This window comes from Salmo salar, chromosome 14 (assembly GCF_965601325.2).
Source record: "Salmo salar chromosome 14, fSalSal1, whole genome shotgun sequence".
NCBI lineage: Eukaryota > Metazoa > Chordata > Actinopteri > Salmoniformes > Salmonidae > Salmo > Salmo salar.
Genome location: NC_138304.1, coordinates 40,920,363 through 40,936,213, shown reverse-complemented (window position 1 = coordinate 40,936,213; position 15,851 = coordinate 40,920,363). Strand labels below are relative to the sequence as shown.

At 47.2% G+C, this 15,851-nt stretch overlaps 1 protein-coding gene across 6 annotated transcripts in view; it reads left to right on the top strand.

Moving 5' to 3' along the window:
- Positions 1 to 15,851, top strand: part of tcf3a (transcription factor 3a) — a 44,161-nt gene that overhangs the window by 20,427 nt on the left and 7,883 nt on the right. For 2 of the 6 annotated variants that reach the window (XM_014140976.3, XM_014140977.3), the window contains exons 6-18: positions 251 to 291; positions 533 to 662; positions 1,232 to 1,281; positions 4,305 to 4,407; positions 7,077 to 7,213; positions 7,323 to 7,461; positions 7,632 to 7,690; positions 7,880 to 7,958; positions 10,582 to 10,658; positions 10,827 to 11,006; positions 11,193 to 11,304; positions 11,443 to 11,575; positions 13,650 to 13,703. In XM_014140976.3, the coding sequence (XP_013996451.2) occupies positions 251 to 291; positions 533 to 662; positions 1,232 to 1,281; positions 4,305 to 4,407; positions 7,077 to 7,213; positions 7,323 to 7,461; positions 7,632 to 7,690; positions 7,880 to 7,958; positions 10,582 to 10,658; positions 10,827 to 11,006; positions 11,193 to 11,304; positions 11,443 to 11,575; positions 13,650 to 13,703 (1,294 nt within the window). Of the gene's footprint in view, positions 1 to 250; positions 292 to 532; positions 663 to 1,231; positions 1,282 to 4,304; positions 4,408 to 7,076; positions 7,214 to 7,322; positions 7,462 to 7,631; positions 7,691 to 7,879; positions 7,959 to 10,581; positions 10,659 to 10,826; positions 11,007 to 11,192; positions 11,305 to 11,442; positions 11,576 to 13,649; positions 13,704 to 14,389; positions 14,632 to 15,851 lie in introns of all 6 variants that reach the window. The other 4 variants (XM_014140979.3, XM_014140981.3, XM_014140978.3 and 1 more) reach the window with 3 other exon arrangements.

Here is a 15,851-nt window from a genome sequence, read left to right as displayed (position 1 = left end):
ATGGGGGTTAGGCTTTAATTACCCCCGGACCCTCTATAACGAGCCAAGTTGTTTTGCTCCTGTCTAAAGTCATAAATACAACCCTTCATATAGAGCACCTCACACGGCGGGCAGGTGGCAGATAAGGGGCGCCCAACTGGAGAAAGGGGAACAGGTCAGATTGGTTGTTAATGTGCTGGAGATGAGTGAAACGGCCTTTAAAGGTTTTTACCATGTCCTGCCCTGATTGTCCCTCTATCTGTTTTTACAGGCAAAGCTGAGCGAGGACCCTACTCTTCTTTTGGAGCACAGGTAAAATCAGTCGCTTCTCTCCAACTTGGTTTTTCCCTCTTGTGACTAGTTCTCCCATCTGTAGCTGTGGTTACTTCCGCTGAGTAATTTTTATTGTGCATCTGCTCCCCTCGTCCTTCTCATCCTCTCTCCTGCTCCCCTTGTGTCCTCGTCCCCTCTCCTCCACCCCTCGTCCTCTCTCAACATTACTGTCTCTAGCAGTATTTGTGTGACTGACCTGGTCTTCTCTCTTCCTGTGTAGCCGGGCTTTATGCCCAGTGAGATGCCCATGCCCAGTCCTGATGCCCTGTCCCCCTCGGGTCTGAAGTCAGGCTCCCAGTTCTACCCCTCCCAGTTCAATCCTCGCAGGAGATCCACCCAGGAGAGCATGGGTAAGGACAGAAACCCCTGAATATTATCCCATAGAATGCAAGGAAGATGGAGCACACATTCCAATGTAAAGCAGTGTTCCATGGTGTTTCCTTCTGGTCATATTGGAGGGGCTTTTTTTAATTAGCTTCCAGTTCTATTTCTACTGCTTACTGCAGTTGAATTACAATTACATCCTTATAAAATCACATGGAATTCACGACCATATCCACTCCACTATTACTATGTGAAGGAGTTGCTCTTTATTCTGGTGTATATGTAGGACTGTGATTACCCTCACTTCTCCTACTGATGTTTAAAATAACAACCAGAGAGATCTCACTTCTGCTAAACCAGCCAGGGGTTCAATGGGAGGAGGGTCGGGTGACACCGTTGCATAAACACACTGGTTGGATAAGATTCCTTTTGATTAAGCCATTTATAAGGGCCCATAAAGACAGATATTCCTACCAGCACAGAGCTTACCTAATGGACAGCATGAATGAACCCATTCATCGATATGCCGAACTGTTAACACTGCATTCATAACTCTGTTGTTTCATCTATGTACTCACTGTGTGTGTCTCCTCAGATGGCCAGCCAAAAAAGATCAGGAAAGTTCCCCCTGGCCTGCCCTCTTCAGTAAGTACTCCCCCCCCCCCCCCCCCCCATTACCACCTCCGTACCAGACTGCCACACCTTAGTATGCCTATTGTCCCTGAAGAACACAAACCTGTTTCAGACCTTTTGCCCCTTCCAACCCAAAATGAGCCCACCTACGCAAGAAACCGTGTCACCCAACCATATTCAAACCTTTCCCCACTCACTCTCAGGAATGCTCCCTCATCTAAAACATTCACCCCACCCACTCCCTTACACACACATGTTCTGCATCCCCCATCCCTAAACTGCCTCCCAGCCCTCATTGTCAGTGTGTGTAATGTGGACGCACACCAATCCCCAGACTATAACCCCGGATTTTAGAACGGCAGCCAAACTGGCAGAGAGAGAGAGGGCCTCCAGCCCCACAGCTGTGTGCTTTTGCATTGCCAACGAGGTGAAAAAATAAACGGAGCCCCATTCATTTATTTAGACTTCTGTATTTATAGTGGGTTTTATTTGTAGGCCATTTATTTTATAGATGTGCATGCATTCCTTCCAGCCCAGCATTCTCACCCGTCCATTGCTTAAGGTAAAGAATGAGGCTTGATGACTTCACTAAACCTCCTCTATACCGTGTCGACTGTTCACCTTCCCTCTTTTTCCTTCGCTCCCTCTCTTTTCTCTCCATCTCCCTCTTGTGAGTTCTACTTGCTCCCACCCTCCTTTCTGTTTCTCTCTCACCCTCCCCCGCTCTCTTTTCCTCCATCTCACTCTTTTTCTCCCTCCCCCATCCCTCTATCCCAGCTGCCTGTAGAGTTGGCTGCAGTCCAGGAATGGGCAGATGGCACAGTAATTAGGAGTGCATCTCTCCATTCCTCTTCCTCTCTTCCTCTCACCCTCTATTCCTCTCTTCCTCTCTCTGTTTAATCAAATTAGAGAAACAACTTCACTGTGTAGGAACTGAGTCGTCTGGGCCATAGTTTTATTATCTCATGCCTGCCAGAATTGGGCTGATTCTGTGGCGTCTGCTAGTTCACAACCTCAGGACCTTCACCTCTTTAGTGACATGCCAGAGACAACTATCAATTCTGTGTGATGCTCTGTAAGCCAGAGAGAAGGCTGGGTCATGTGTGTTAACCAGACCCAACTTGATAATGTGTGTCATGCACACACACACACACACACACACACACACTAGCACAGACACACCGTATACATCTCAAACCTAGCTGTAAGACCCTGAGATCACAGAGAAGAAACTTTGGGTTTATGGCTCCTTCTGAGCCAGTAAAGAATGAATTTGTTGTCTTGGTAACGGAACATAAGGAGTTCAGTTATTGTTCTGGGTTAATGGCAGCCTCCCTGTCATTGGTTCAAGGCAGTTTACTGAACCTACATCCAGCAGATTGTACAGGAGCACACAGCTTATCTTGTACTTTGTATAGGCTAGTTCCTTTCATGAGTATAGGCTAAATAATCTAGAAAAGTATGTTTACACCGAGGTTAGCTGTAGTTAACATGTGACCTAAAGGCTACTTTACTATAACTGTATGTGTGGAATTCTTGTCTGTTTAAAATCTGTTGTCTTAGTAACAGAACATCCCATAAGAAAACCTTCCACACTGCTTAGTTCAATAGTAAAGACAAAGCCCCAGTGTCCTCAAATGCCACAGAGGCTGTTGATTTTGAATTAAGCAGTAAAAATGTACTCCTCAATTGACACCAACCATTTGAGCAGTGTTCAATGTGTGTGTGTGGGTGGCCTAATCAAGACAGGATACAAGGTTTTGACCACACACAGTCTGCTATTTCAGATCACTTGGGAATCATTAGAAAATACCATGTTAGACTCCAGCCAACCAAGCCATGGACAGCAACAGGCTCCTGAACAGCCCCGAAGCCATAAGACTGCTAAACAGCTAACAGAATGGCTACACAGATTATCTGAGTTTACCCTTGTATTTAATTTGTAAATTTGTCTCTATGCACACTCACAGGACTCTACACACTCACACTGGCACTCCAACACACACTCACTTAATTTGCTCACACACACATTTATACTGACTCTCTCTCGCTCTATATATATATTCACTCACTCACTCGCATGCAATCATCATAGACACTGCTGCTACTCTGTTTATCATATATCCTGTTGCCTAGTCACCTTACCCTTATACATATCTACCTCTAACACTCCAGGATCCCTGTCACCTTACCCTTATACATATCTACCTCTATCACTCCAGGATCCCTGTCACCTTACCCTTATACATATCTACCTCTATCACTCCAGGATCCCTGTCACCTTACCCTTATACATATCTACCTCTATCACTCCAGGATCCCTGTCACCTTACCCTTATACATATCTACCTCTATCACTCCAGGATCCCTGTCACCTTACCCTTATACATATCTACCTCTATCACTCCAGGATCCCTGTCACCTTACCCTTATACATATCTACCTCTATCACTCCAGGATCCCTGTCACCTTACCCTTATACATATCTACCTCTATCACTCCAGGATCCCTGTCACCTTACCCTTATACATATCTACCTCTATCACTCCAGGATCCCTGTCACCTTACCCTTATACATATCTACCTCTATCACTCCAGGATCCCTGTCACCTTACCCTTATACATATCTACCTCTATCACTCCAGGATCCCTGTCACCTTACCCTTATACATATCTACCTCTATCACTCCAGGATCCCTGTCACCTTACCCTTATACATATCTACCTCTATCACTCCAGGATCCCTGTCACCTTACCCTTATACATATCTACCTCTATCACTCCAGGATCCCTGTCACCTTACCCTTATACATATCTACCTCTATCACTCCAGGATCCCTGCACATTGTATATATGATATTGAAACTGACCCTGTATATGAATTACTTCTCGTGTTGTTTTAGTACTACATGCATTGTTGGGTTTAGAACCGGTAAGGAAGGCATTTCACTGTACTTGTGCCTGTGACATTAACTTGAAACCTTTTTTAATGTGTCCGATTTCCCCCCCATCTCCCTACTGTGTGTGTTTTGTAGGTGTATGCGTCGGCCTCAGGAGAGGACTATAACAGAGACGGTGCAGGGTATCCTGCCTCCAAGCCTGGGAATGTGGGCTACCCCGGCTCCTTCTATATGCAAGGTTAGTGTAGTGTATACCAGATCATGTCTGGGGGCTTAAACTACACAATATACTTAGCATTATGGGTTTACCCACTTTGATACCTCGGAAACATGGAGAAAGTTGTCTGAAATGCCATTTTGGTTTAGGTGATTTATTGAAGTACTGTATTAGCTGACCAATGATGTCATATACACTCAGTGGACAGGTTATTAGGTACACTCATGTAGTACCAGGTCAGACTCTCCTTTGCATCCAGAACAGCCTGAATTCTATGGGGAATGGAAAAGTTGGTCAATTGGTATCAAGGGACCTAACGTGTTCCAGGAAAACATTCCCAACACCATTACACCACCAGCCTGTACCGTAGACACCAGGCAGGATGGGTCCATGGACTCCACACCATTACACCACCAGCCTGTACCGTAGACACCAGGCAGGATGGGTCCATGGACTCCACACCATTACACCACCAGCCTGTACCGTTGACACCAGGCAGGATGGGTCCATGGACTCCACACCATTACACCACCAGCCTGTACCGTAGACACCAGGCAGGATGGGTCCATGGACTCCACACCATTACACCACCAGCCTGTACCGTAGACACCAGGCAGGATGGGTCCATGGACTCCACACCATTACACCACCAGCCTGTACCGTAGACACCAGGCAGGATGGGTCCATGGACTCCACACCATTACACCACCAGCCTGTACCGTAGACACCAGGCAGGATGGGTCCATGGACTCCACACCATTACACCACCAGCCTGTACCGTTGACACCAGGCAGGATGGGTCCATGGACTCCACACCATTACACCACCAGCCTGTACCGTTGACACCAGGCAGGATGGGTCCATGGACTCCACACCATTACACCACCAGCCTGTACCGTTGACACCAGGCAGGATAGGTCCATGGACTCCACACCATTACACCACCAGCCTGTACCGTTGGCACCAGGCAGGATGGGGCCATGGACTCCACACCATTACACCACCAGCCTGTACCGTTGACACCAGGCAGGATGGGGCCATGGACTCCACACCATTACACCACCAGCCTGTACCGTTGACACCAGGCAGGATGGGGCCATGGACTCCACACCATTACACCACCAGCCTGTACCGTTGACACCAGGCAGGATGGGTCCATGGACTCCACACCATTACACCACCAGCCTGTACCGTTGACACCAGGCAGGATGGGGCCATGGACTCCACACCATTACACCACCAGCCTGTACCGTTGACACCAGGCAGGATGGGTCCATGGACTCCACACCATTACACCACCAGCCTGTACCGTTGACACCAGGCAGGATGGGTCCATGGACTCCACACCATTACACCACCAGCCTGTACCGTTGACACCAGGCAGGATGGGGCCATGGACTCCACACCATTACACCACCAGCCTGTACCGTTGACACCAGGCAGGATGGGTCCATGGACTCCACACCATTACACCACCAGCCTGTACCGTTGACACCAGGCAGGATGGGTCCATGGACTCCACACCATTACACCACCAGCCTGTACCGTTGACACCAGGCAGGATGGGGCCATGGACTCATGTTGCTTACGCCAAATCCTGACTGCATGACTCAACAGGAACCAGGGTTCGTCGGACCAGGCAACGTTTTTCCATTCCTCAATTGTCCAGTGTTGATCGCTTTCCCACTGGAGCCAATTCTTGTTGTAGTTAGCTGATGGGAGTGTTTCTGAGATGCTGGAACCAGTGGGCCTGGCACAGACTCTCATACCATGCTCAGTCACTTGTTTTGCCCATTCTTTTCTTTTATTATAAGAATTGTTGTTGTTGTTGGACTTTTACCCCTTTTTCGCCCCAATTTTGTGATATCCAATTGGTAGTTAGTCTTGTCCTCTGAAACACGACCCTGCCAAGCCACACTGCTTCTTGACACACTGCCCGCTTAACCCGGAAGCCAGCCGCACTAATGTGTCGGAGGAAACACAGTACACCTGGCGACCATGTCAGCGTGCATTGCGCCCGACCCGCCACATGAGTCGCTAGAGCGCAATGGGACAAGGACAACCCGGCCGGGCAAACCCTTCCCGGACAACGCTGGGACAATTTTGCATCGCCTCATGGTCCCCTGGTCACGAACAACTGCGACAGAGCCCGGGATGGTTCCCGGATCTGTAGTGACACCTCTCACACTGCGATGCAGTGCCTTAGACCGTTTTGACACTCTGGAGGCCCTGTTTAGCCCATTCTAACGTTCAATCTAACAGTAACTGAATGCCTCTGCCGTGTGCCTGCTTTATATAGCACGGTCACCTTAGTCAATGTCTGTAGGAGCGATCCATTTTCGTGAACAGGCTTGTATACCTAATAAACTGGCCACAGTGTATGTGCCCCATTACTGCCTGTATTGTCTCATCCTCCCTGTTGAAACACCTTATGGCAGTGCTAGTGAGTCGTCTGTCTGTACAGTAAGATGAAGTCATGAGGCAGATGTGACCCCTTGTCTTATTTCTGGTGGCTGCTGTCCCTCTGGTACTCACTCTCTCGCTCTTTCTATTCCCCCCTTCCCCTGTACCCCCACCCCCCTCTCACCACCCTCTCCCCTCCACACAAACACCCCTCTATACCCCCCCCACCCCCCTCTCACCACTCCCTCTATACACTAACACCCCTCCTCCTGGTTCCTCCCTGACAGAAGGTCTGCACCCCTCCCCTGACCCGTGGAGTTCTGCCGGGCCGATGGGGCAGCCGGGCTACTCTGCTGTGCTGGGTAACTCCCCTCACCTGGGCCAGCCCGCCCCCTTCACCGCCATCAACCCCCAGGACAGACTGGTGCGACTACTAACACACACTAGCTGGTTCTCTATATAGTAGTATAGAATACGTTACCATTTCTCTCACTCAACGCCCAGAGAATGACTTTGAGCCTGTTTTTGTGCAGAAGCGCCAGCCGTTGCCACTCTCACCCCAGAACTACCCCCTGCACGGCAGCGAGGTGAACGGGAGCTTTCACCCTGGGTCCACTGGCTACGGAGTCCCCAACCACACACCCCCCATCAACGGAACAGACAGCATCATGGGTACGACTGTCTACCACTGACACTCTGTAGACTGTCTGTTTTTATCTGCCTGTCTCTGTTTTTCTCTCACTTTCTGGCACTTCCTTTGTTTCTTCCTTTACCTCCACCTTTTCTCTAAATTGAAAATGTCAGTTCTAATGGTTTGCTATCCACCCTGTTGTTCCCTCCAGCCAACCGGGGAACAGCTCCACCTAGCTCAGGAGATGAGATCGGCAAAGCCCTGGCATCAGTGAGTAGAGTGGCACAGACCACATCAAGCGTAGTCTTCAGTGATTATACAAAGTTGATTTATCTACCAAGACTAAGATAAAACCCAATCTGCAAATAATAGAGAAGGCTGAGTTTCTGTTCTACTGTTTTCTGTATCACAGATCTGACTATTGAATGACCGTTTCATTATGTTTTTGTTTCTGTGTAGATTTATCCTTCGGACCACAACAGCAACACCTTCCCTTCATCTCCATCTACTCCAGTGGGCTCTCCCCAGGCCATAGCAGGTGACTGGGCAGGGAAAATACACCTGTAACTAGCTCTCCCCAGGCCATAGCAGGTGACTGGCCAGGGAAAATACACCTGTAACTAGCTCTCCCCAGGCCATAGCAGGTGACTGGGCAGGGAAAATACACCTGTAACTAGCTCTCCCCAGGCCATAGCAGGTGACTGGCCAGGGAAAATACACCTGTAACTAGCTCTCCCCAGGCCATAGCAGGTGACTGGGCAGGGAAAATACACCTGTAACTAGCTCTCCCCAGGCCATAGCAGGTGACTGGCCAGGGAAAATACACCTGTAACTAGCTCTCCCCAGGCCATAGCAGGTGACTGGCCAGGGAAAATACACCTGTAACTAGCTCTCCCCAGGCCACAGCAGGTGACTGGCCAGGGAAAATACACCTGTAACTAGCTCTCCCCAGGCCATAGCAGGTGACTGGGCAGGGAAAATACACCTGTAACTAGCTCTCCCCAGGCCATAGCAGGTGACTGGCCAGGGAAAATACACCTGTAACTAGCTCTCCCCAGGCCATAGCAGGTGACTGGCCAGGGAAAATACACCTGTAACTAGCTCTCCCCAGGCCATAGCAGGTGACTGGCCAGGGAAAATACACCTGTAACTAGCTCTCCCCAGGCCATAGCAGGTGACTGGCCAGGGAAAATACACCTGTAACTAGCTCTCCCCAGGCCATAGCAGGTGACTGGCCAGGGAAAATACACCTGTAACTAGCTCTCCCCAGGCCATAGCAGGTGACTGGCCAGGGAAAATACACCTGTAACTAGCTCTCCCCAGGCCATAGCAGGTGACTGGCCAGGGAAAATACACCTGTAACTAGCTCTCCCCAGGCCATAGCAGGTGACTGGCCAGGGAAAATACACCTGTAACTAGCTCTCCCCAGGCCATAGCAGGTGACTGGCCAGGGAAAATACACCTGTAACTAGCTCTCCCCAGGCCATAGCAGGTGACTGGCCAGGGAAAATACACCTGTAACTAGCTCTCCCCAGGCCATAGCAGGTGACTGGCCAGGGAAAATACACCTGTAACTAGCTCTCCCCAGGCCATAGCAGGTGACTGGCCAGGGAAAATACACCTGTAACTAGCTCTCCCCAGGCCATAGCAGGTGACTGGCCAGGGAAAATACACCTGTAACTAGCTCTCCCCAGGCCATAGCAGGTGACTGGCCAGGGAAAATACACCTGTAACTAGCTCTCCCCAGGCCATAGCAGGTGACTGGCCAGGGAAAATACACCTGTAACTAGCTCTCCCCAGGCCATAGCAGGTGACTGGCCAGGGAAAATACACCTGTAACTAGCTCTCCCCAGGCCATAGCAGGTGACTGGCCAGGGAAAATACACCTGTAACTAGCTCTCCCCAGGCCATAGCAGGTGACTGGCCAGGGAAAATACACCTGTAACTAGCTCTCCCCAGGCCATAGCAGGTGACTGGCCAGGGAAAATACACCTGTAACTAGCTCTCCCCAGGCCACAGCAGGTGACTGGCCAGGGAAAATACACCTGTAACTAGCTCTCCCCAGGCCATAGCAGGTGACTGGGCAGGGAAAATACACCTGTAACTAGTTCTCCCCAGGCCATAGCAGGTGACTGGCCAGGGAAAATACACCTGTAACTAGCTCTCCCCAGGCCATAGCAGGTGACTGGCCAGGGAAAATACACCTGTAACTAGCTCTCCCCAGGCCATAGCAGGTGACTGGGCAGGGAAAATACACCTGTAACTAGCTCTCCCCAGGCCATAGCAGGTGACTGGGCAGGGAAAATACACCTGTAACTAGCTCTCCCCAGGCCATAGCAGGTGACTGGCCAGGGAAAATACACCTGTAACTAGCTCTCCCCAGGCCATAGCAGGTGACTGGCCAGGGAAAATACACCTGCAACTAGCTCTCCCCAGGCCACAGCAGGTGACTGGCCAGGGAAAATACACCTGTAACTAGCTCTCCCCAGGCCATAGCAGGTGACTGGCCAGGGAAAATACACCTGTAACTAGCCCTTCCCCAGTACATGGCAGGGAAAGTACACCTGTAGCTTGGAGGATCACAATTGGGTCAACCCTTAGTGAAACCTAGCAAAGCATTTCCTATATGGTGTGTTGGAGCCTACTGCCGATTCCTAGCTAGTTTCTATTCGGTTGTGACAGAACACTAGGCTAAGATGATATTTTGCTGAAGAGATTGAAGTGTTTGGGTAGGTGTAAGAGCAAAAACGTCAGTTAACTCACCTAGCGGATCCCACCTGTTTTAGTCCTTAGGGGGCCATATCCTGTGGTGTAAGGTTACAGCCACATGGAAAACAACAACAAATAGCTTTTTCTCACAGGCAGATGAAGCGCAAATGTCACTGTTAGTCCAATGTGGAATCGAGCCACCAGATTAGGTTCTTCTTTGACACCAGTGCTTTGAGTGTGGTGTCTGAAATGGCCAACCATAAAACCTGTAATGAAATTTGACATAATTAGATGACATCTTGTCTAGAGTTACTAGATAACAAGTTATGGTTGACTGCTTTTCAACCGAATGGTTGTTTGCCTGGTAGATGGACAGCCCCATTCTTCTGGTTTGTCCCAACTATTTTCACAGACAGTTTTTGTCCAGATGCTTAATGTCTCGGTCTCTGTAGGTTCTGCCTCTCAGTGGTCCCGGGGCTCAGGACAGGCCACACCCTCTCCAAACTTTGAGGGAGGACTGCAGGCTCTGGTGAGTTACATGTCATGTCCAACTCCTGCACGTGTGCAGTCACACACGAGTAGCAGTCTTAAAAGATGACAAATAACACCTTGATCTGAGGCAAGCTGGATGAGTTGAAGTTGATGAATAAACAGTGTTTGTTATACTTACCCCGGTGTTTTACCTTCTCTTCTACAGCAAAACAAAATGGAGGACCGTCTGGAGGAGGCAATCCACGTTCTGCAGCGCCACGCCGGGGGACAGGGGGGCCCAGGGGGGCTGACTGACATGCACAGCCTCCTCAGCGCTGGGATAGGAGGTCTTGCCCAGGCCTTCAACAACGCTGGCCTGGGACTGGCCAACAGACTGCCCAACCTGGTAAGAACTGGAGGGATGAATAGATCTATAGTGGGCATATCTAGCCATATGGAAGGTTTAGGATTCTGTCTGTTTATTGTCATGCTGTTCTATACAGCCTCATGTAAATACTCATGTAACAGCTATGTTATGAAGAGACTATAGGACTGTAACTATCGAATCCCATGTTTCTCCTTTGCTCTGTAGATGTCCAACCACCATGAGGACTCTGCTGGTCCGCCCTCTAGTGGTCCTGGTCTGCATGGTCACCATGGCCCTCCCTCAGCCCAGCCTGGCAGCCAGCCTGAGGGCTTCACCAGTTAGTTCCTCCTTGTCACTCTTTATTTTCCTCTCGCTTGCCATTCAGGAAAGGAAAAGAGACAAAATTATTGACTCTCCCTCTTTATCAAAATATCTACTGTGCTTGGCATTGACTTATCCCCCCATTTTCCCTCAGGCCTCTCTCGCTCCGCACACTCGTCCAGTGGCGCCGACATCAAAAGGGAGGACAAGGAGGATGACGAGAACTCCTCTGTGGCTGACAAGTCAGAGGACGAGAAGAAAGACTCGAAGGCCCGCACCCGAACAAGGTGACTCAGCCCTCTGTCTGTAGCAATGACACATTAATATGACTGAAATCAGTCAGTCACTCTTGAGATGCAAGTATAGGACTTCTATGTTCAGGCAAGTCGACGTCGTCAATGCATGATTTACCTGGAAGTTTACATTAAGCGCTCGTTTAACCTCTATGGGCTAGGTGGGACGCTAGCGTGCCACCCGTGGTGCACTCCATCAACAGCAGGTGCATTTCAAGAGCGGCAAATTTGAATCCAAATAAATGTCAAAATTCAAATTTTTCAAACATACAACTATTTTACACCCTTTGAAAGATAAACATCTCCTTAATCTAACCACGTTTTACGATTTCAAAAAGGTTTTACGGCGAAAGCATAAATTTAGAGTATGTTAGGACAGTACATTTACAAGAGTTGTGTGTAATGTTTTGTCAATTCAAAGACAGGGTCACCAAAACCATAAAACCAGCTAAAATGATGCACTAACCTTTTACAATCTCCATCAGATGACACTCCTAGGACATTATGTTAGACAATGCATGCATTTTTAGTTCTATCAAGTTAATATTTATATCCAAAAACAGCGTTTTACTATGGCATTGATGTTGAGGAAATCGTTTCCCTCCAATAACCGGCAGTCAAGTCAGCGTCACAAATTAAATAATTAAAATTAGAAAACATTGGTAAAATATTATATTGTCATTTAAAGAATTATAGATTTACATCTCTTGAACGCAATCAACTTGCCAGATTTAAAAATAACCTTACTGGGAAATCACACTTTGCAATAATCTGAGCACTGCGCCCAGAAAAATACGCGTTGCGATACAGACTAGACGTCATGTTGGGGAGATCTAAAATCGAAAATACTATGTAAATAATCCATTACCTTTGATTCTCTTCATCAGATGTCACTTCCAGGTATCACAGGTCCATAACGAATGTAGTTTTGTTCAAAAAAGCTCATTTATGTCCAAAAATCTCCGTCTTGTTAGCACATGATCTAAGCCAGCCGGACTTCTCGTCATGAACGAGGAGAAAAAATATATTTACGTTCGTTCAAACATGTCAAACGTTGTATAGCATAAATCATTAGGGCCTTTTTTAACCAGAACATGAATAATATTCAAGGTGGACGAATGCATACTCTTTTATAACGTATTGGAACGAGGGTACCCAACATGAACTCGCGCGCCAGGTGTCTAATGGGCCATCATCGTTCCATGGCTCTTGTTCGGTCAGATCTCCCTCCAGAAGACTCAAAACACTTTGTAAAGGCTGGTGACATCTAGTGGAAGCAATAGGAAGTGCCAAAATATTCCTCAGCCCCTGTGTTTTTCAATGGCATAGGTTTAAAGGTAATACAACACATCAGGTATCCACTTCCTGTCAGAAAATGTCTCAGGGTTTTGCCTGCCAAATGAGTTCTGTTATACTCACAGACACCATTCAAACAGTTTTGGAAAATTTAGGGTGTTTTCTATCCATATGTAATAATTATATGCATATTCTAGTTACTGGGTAGGAGTGGTAACCAGATTAAATCGGGTATGTTTTTTTTATCCAGCCGTGTCAATACTGCCCCCTAGCCCTAACAGGTTAAGTTAGGATTCAGACCGATGTTTTCTGGCAGGTATTACCGTGTAGAAATTGTTTGATCAGTTGGCACATTGATCAAATGAAGTCATTTTGACACCATACTGCATTCCAGTCTCTTTTTAGTGTTTATGCAGTGCGATTTACAAAGTAAATAAAACTCCCGTCAAAACCTAAGCACTAGGTGATTGTTGTGGTATCGGAAGTGGGACACTGATCTGTTTAACCATCTTGTTAGCTTAGGCTAGCGAATGTGGCTCAATGATTTGTCCTGGGGACTGTGCTGCTGTTATTATAAAGGGGGTAAACTCTCTCACTGAACGTTATCAGGATTTATTTGATCATTTAAGACATCTGTTGAAAATGATTGTCCATTCAGGGAGTGCAGATTTACCCTCTCTATTTCAACCTAACACAGCCCCAGCACCCAAAAAGAGGTGATTTTCCTTAGCACTGTTATCATGTGTGCCCTCGTGTCTACCGTTGTTTTCAGAGAGACGTTCTCCTTCCAGACCTTCTCTTCCTCCCTATCAGACACGGGAGCAGAGTAAGTCTGCATCCAGTCATGTGCGCCTCACCTCAGGGGGTGTGGCCAGAAATATAGACACCAAATACATTTTTTGGAGAATAATTATAAACTGACATCTATTTATTTATACCTGGTAGGCAGAATTTCAGCGTAAACGATCTACTCAGGCATAGCAAACGTTTTTCTCGCTTCTTGAGTCGTGCCGTTGTTGGTGCCTTGAGTGAAGGTTTGTATCATCTTGCAATTATAACACCTTCTTATAACACACAAGCTCTGAAGGGGATACCCCAGGTTTAATAACTGATGGCGTAAGTATATTATGAATTTGAATTGTCAATTTGATGACTTGAACCTAGATGAAATTGGATTTTATCATTTCACAGCTATTGCAGCAGATGAACCTGGCTTTTACCATAACATTGTCTACATTGATAAAGAAAAGATGTTTGTATGTTGTATATGAGTTTGCAGAAGTATGTTAGAGGATTATATAAAGTCCTGTTTTCTTGCTTAAAGAATGAAGAGCTTCTTCTTTGTCATAATGGTCCAGAAGCTGTATTACAGCACTCCCAGAATGATAGCATTTAATCATTCTCTAGCAAGTGATTAGAACAGAACGTAATAGTCTTGTCCACTTTAGTAAATATGTCTTCTATCCCTTCCAACCAAACCTCCCCCCTTGGCCTACATTGACTCTTCATCAGTCATGATGATGAGGACGAGGATGACGAGGATCTGCCGCCGGAGTTGAAGAAAGAGCGGGAGAAAGAGCGGCGGGTGGCAAATAATGCCCGTGAGCGTCTGCGCGTGCGGGACATCAACGAAGCCTTTAAGGAGCTGGGGCGCATGTGTCAGCTCCACCTGACTAATGAGAAACCCCAGACCAAACTGCTCATTCTGCACCAGGCTGTTAATGTTATACTCAACCTGGAGCAGCAAGTCCGAGGTCAGTGTGCTGTCACTGGGGTCCAGTTTTAGACGGGACAAAGAACCAGGGTAGGGCCGCGTCTCAATTCTCTGATGCCTTCTAGTATCCTTCAGGGTAAAGGCCCTGGGATGTCTCCATACTCTTGAGTGGTTTTCTTTCCTTGTCTCTTTTCCTTCATTGATGTGAAGTCATTGGAAAGGTGTCAGTCATATTGCTTTCACCTGTCCTGTGTTTTTAGATCATTGCAGATAGAGAGCAGACTAGGCGTTGAGGCCACTTTCAAGTATTGAGATGCTCCCATAAGACACGTTTCCAACTATCTAGTTGTTTGTTATGATGGGAGAAAAGGGGACGAGGAAAGGAAGCTATTTAGACTGTTTGGGATGTGGCCCCTTCTCCGTTCCTTTGAGTCTTTGCTGCTGTGCGCACATATACAACCTACCACTGGATTGATGTCTGGTTTGGTGTCGTATGTGTTGCCTGATCTAAACAGCATGGGTCTGTCTGTCTGGGCTGCTTCATGTGACTGCCTCCCCCTCCACTATATTAGGGGCGTTCCACCAATTCGGTGCCTTTTGAGAATTGTAAGAAAAACTTCTCGAATTCTCATAATTTTGACATTCTGTCATTAAGGGCACATGTTCAACTTAATTTAAAAAAAACATGTTTTCCCATCTCAAGAGGTACAAAGAAAAATATATACTACATAATTACTATAGCCAAAGTAACCAGGTGGACAAATTCATGTTAAATCAACTATAAATCCCCTTGTGATGGTGGGAAGCTTGTGTCTAATGGAGAGGCAATTGAATGCAAGCTTCACAAAGTTTAATTGTTAAAACATTTCTATGCGTAACAGGGTTGAAGTATTACGCTTGACCAGCTCAGTTTTCCACCACAAAACACCAGCAAATGGACAAAAAGAATAGAATCAGCTCACCTGCTTTTACACTATCATTTGACTAGTAGATGTTTCTTTTGGAAAAAAATATTGAAGGAATAGTTTCACCATATTAAAACGAGAGTTCAAGTCGCGTAACAGGGTTGACCTTAAAATGAGGGACAGACTTAAATGAATCACTAATCGCATGAAATAATTAATCTCCAGAAATGACTTTGTCAAAGTAACAAAAAGGCTAGCACTTCACAATGATGGTGAGGACTTGGAGAAATGTTGGTTAAGAGGGTTCAAATCTTCCTAGAAGTCAGAGGGTGCATGGAGAAACATGTCAAAATGC